Here is a 2,205-nt window from a genome sequence, read left to right on the forward strand (position 1 = left end):
GTATTTGTTCAGGCGCAGCACAGTGTAAGATGATATTTTTCCTGCACAAGCATGCGCTGAACGGCATGCCACAGCACGACTCCATCTGCTGCACTCTCAAGAAACAGCAAGCCTACACAGTGGACGCATCCAAATGGCTGTGTACTGTCCATCTTGTCTTGTTCCAACTTGTCTAAAGTTGCGGGCTCGGCAGGCAAGCAAGCCAACAAGGCATGACCCATTCAAGATTCCCAAAGAGCATCGACGAGCTCTGCAATCACATCGACAGGATGTAGTGCGCAAAACTAAACGGACTGGATGCTCAGGTCGAGCTTCGAGCAATCCCCTATTCACCCCTGTTCATCCACGAGCCAATCACTTTGCGTTTCCGTCTGCCAGAGCCCATGAACCGCCTCGCAGTTGCCCAAACCGCTCCAACAACCGCCGCCAACGACAGACCATACGCGGCCCGCATGATCTGCGCGCCCTCGTAACTATGAGCGTACTCGCTCCAAGAATGAGCGTGTATCGGCCGCACGAGCGGCTGGCTTTGAAGCGCGATCGGCCGCGAACCCTCCGCCGCCTGGACGACTGACAGAGGTGCGCCTTTGGAGTGTCGTCGTTGCTCGAACTCCTTGAGAACGGTGAACGGGTCGAGGTCCGTCGCTTTCACGGACCCCCCGGAGACGCCGTGGGCGGACGCTTTCAGGTTCAAGCGCGCAACCGACTCGGCCGGGTGGCCAACCATGAGGAGGGTTGTGTCAAAAATCGCCGTGGTCCACGCTTGCAGGATATCGTCAAACTGGCTGCGAGTGAGTGGGTTGAACATGCGGAAGCAATCGGCATAGTGAGCCTTTGTGTCTCCATAGATTTCCCAAGTCATCGGTGCTGCCACGTGCAGGACGTCCATCATATAGTCAGTGGCTGTTCCATGTGCTAGATAGCCCACCGAAGCCCCTCCTGAGCCCACCACGCACTTACCGTCGAATGCGATCTGGTTCAGCGTGCGCAGCATGCTGAGCGTGTAGCCATCTGCCGGGCCGTCGGCCACCTTGGCAATGTGATCGTACGGCATGAACAGCCCTGACATGCCTGCAAGCCAGAGCAATTGATGCCAGTGGTCTACGTCAGTCAAACGTGTCCAGGAGACAGGAGGCTGATACCCTCTTTGCACAGGGTACGCAATGCCTGAACCTGAGGCACTCAGCAGTGGCTGTAGAGAGCAGAAACAATGCAGCAAGTACTTGCTGGGTCAGCGACACACACTTGCACGATCCTTGATGAATATGACCATGAACTCCAGCATGGCGCATAGCGAGTGCAGGATTGAACACACTGTCTCGTCATTCTCATATCATCTGCGAAACCAGCATCTTCGAATTCATCCGAGGGTACAAAGCATGTGTATCAGTGTTTCGCCGTGTTGGGTTTCGCCGCCTTTAATTGTCCCCAATATTCACGTATTTTAAAGGCATCTAGACCCACAAATCTGGCGGTCTGGCGAAGCACTGATGTACAGCGCAGCATGTAGCAGGCAAAACAGAGTACTTTGCTTTCTTTGGCCGTGGTCTGATGTTGAGAAGCGCTGCTTGCCAAGGCAAGGGGGAAAGGAAAACCGCCAGGAAAAGCACCAATTGTGTAAAAACCAACACAAAATGTACAGGACTGGCAGAGCAGACTCAGACCTGAGTGGACATTGATCCAGACATGTGGCTGATACGCTTGAGCCACGTCGCGGACGAGGACAACTTCCGGTTCGCTGAACGCGTGTGTGCCAGGGCTCTCCTCGTAAGGGTCGTAATCCTTCTCCTTTTTGCCCCAGTCGACGCCCCAGTTGCGGTTGGGATCCACTTTGTCGCCGTTCTTCCTCTCGCATAAGTCGCCATTGTCGACAAGGTCCCTTCCCCCATGGTTCTCCATCGGCAAAATCTGCATCGCGTCATCCTCCGCATCAGTGCTTCCACAGAAGGGTTCGACCCTCATTTCTGCCCAAATAATTCATTTTACCATTGCCGGGATAGCAACTCACAAAGCAAACTGCCTGGCATAATGTACTTCAGTGTATAAATCATGACCAATGGCACCATGGCATGACCTATAACTCAATGGCATCAGGAAATTCCATCGAATGCGGTGCTGGAGCGAATACTGGCACCTAAAGAAATCACCTAGAAGCAAGGTCATTTAGAACCCCACCCACCAGTTGTGCATGCGAGTGACCTTCAA

General features: G+C 53.8%; 1 protein-coding gene across 1 annotated transcript; it reads right to left on the bottom strand.

Annotated features, from left to right (window-relative positions):
• Positions 1-325: 325 nt before the first annotated feature.
• LOC149808609 (uncharacterized) lies at positions 326-1,962 on the bottom strand. Its single transcript, XM_089995234.1, has 2 exons — positions 1,665-1,962; positions 326-1,071 (listed from the first exon to the last, which is right to left on the bottom strand). Exons 1-2 carry the CDS (start codon positions 1,960-1,962, stop codon positions 326-328), a joined length of 1,044 nt encoding a protein of 347 aa, XP_089851360.1.
• Between the last annotated feature and the right edge of the window lie 243 nt (positions 1,963-2,205).

The sequence above is a fragment of the Nuphar pumila genome, unplaced genomic scaffold (genome assembly GCF_984573655.1).
Source record: "Nuphar pumila unplaced genomic scaffold, dmNupPumi1.hap1.1 HAP1_SCAFFOLD_2648, whole genome shotgun sequence".
In the NCBI taxonomy this organism is placed as follows: Eukaryota; Viridiplantae; Streptophyta; class Magnoliopsida; order Nymphaeales; family Nymphaeaceae; genus Nuphar; species Nuphar pumila.

Excerpts from the sequence above, each read along its gene's own strand:
- LOC149808609 (XM_089995234.1), bottom strand. The coding sequence starts at position 1,962 with ATGAGGGTCGAACCCTTCTGTGGAAGCACTGATGCGGAGGATGACGCG. Across the intron at positions 1,072-1,664 it reads CTGGATCAATGTCCACTCAG|GCATGTCAGGGCTGTTCATG; the intron begins GTCTGAGTCTGC and ends TCTGGCTTGCAG.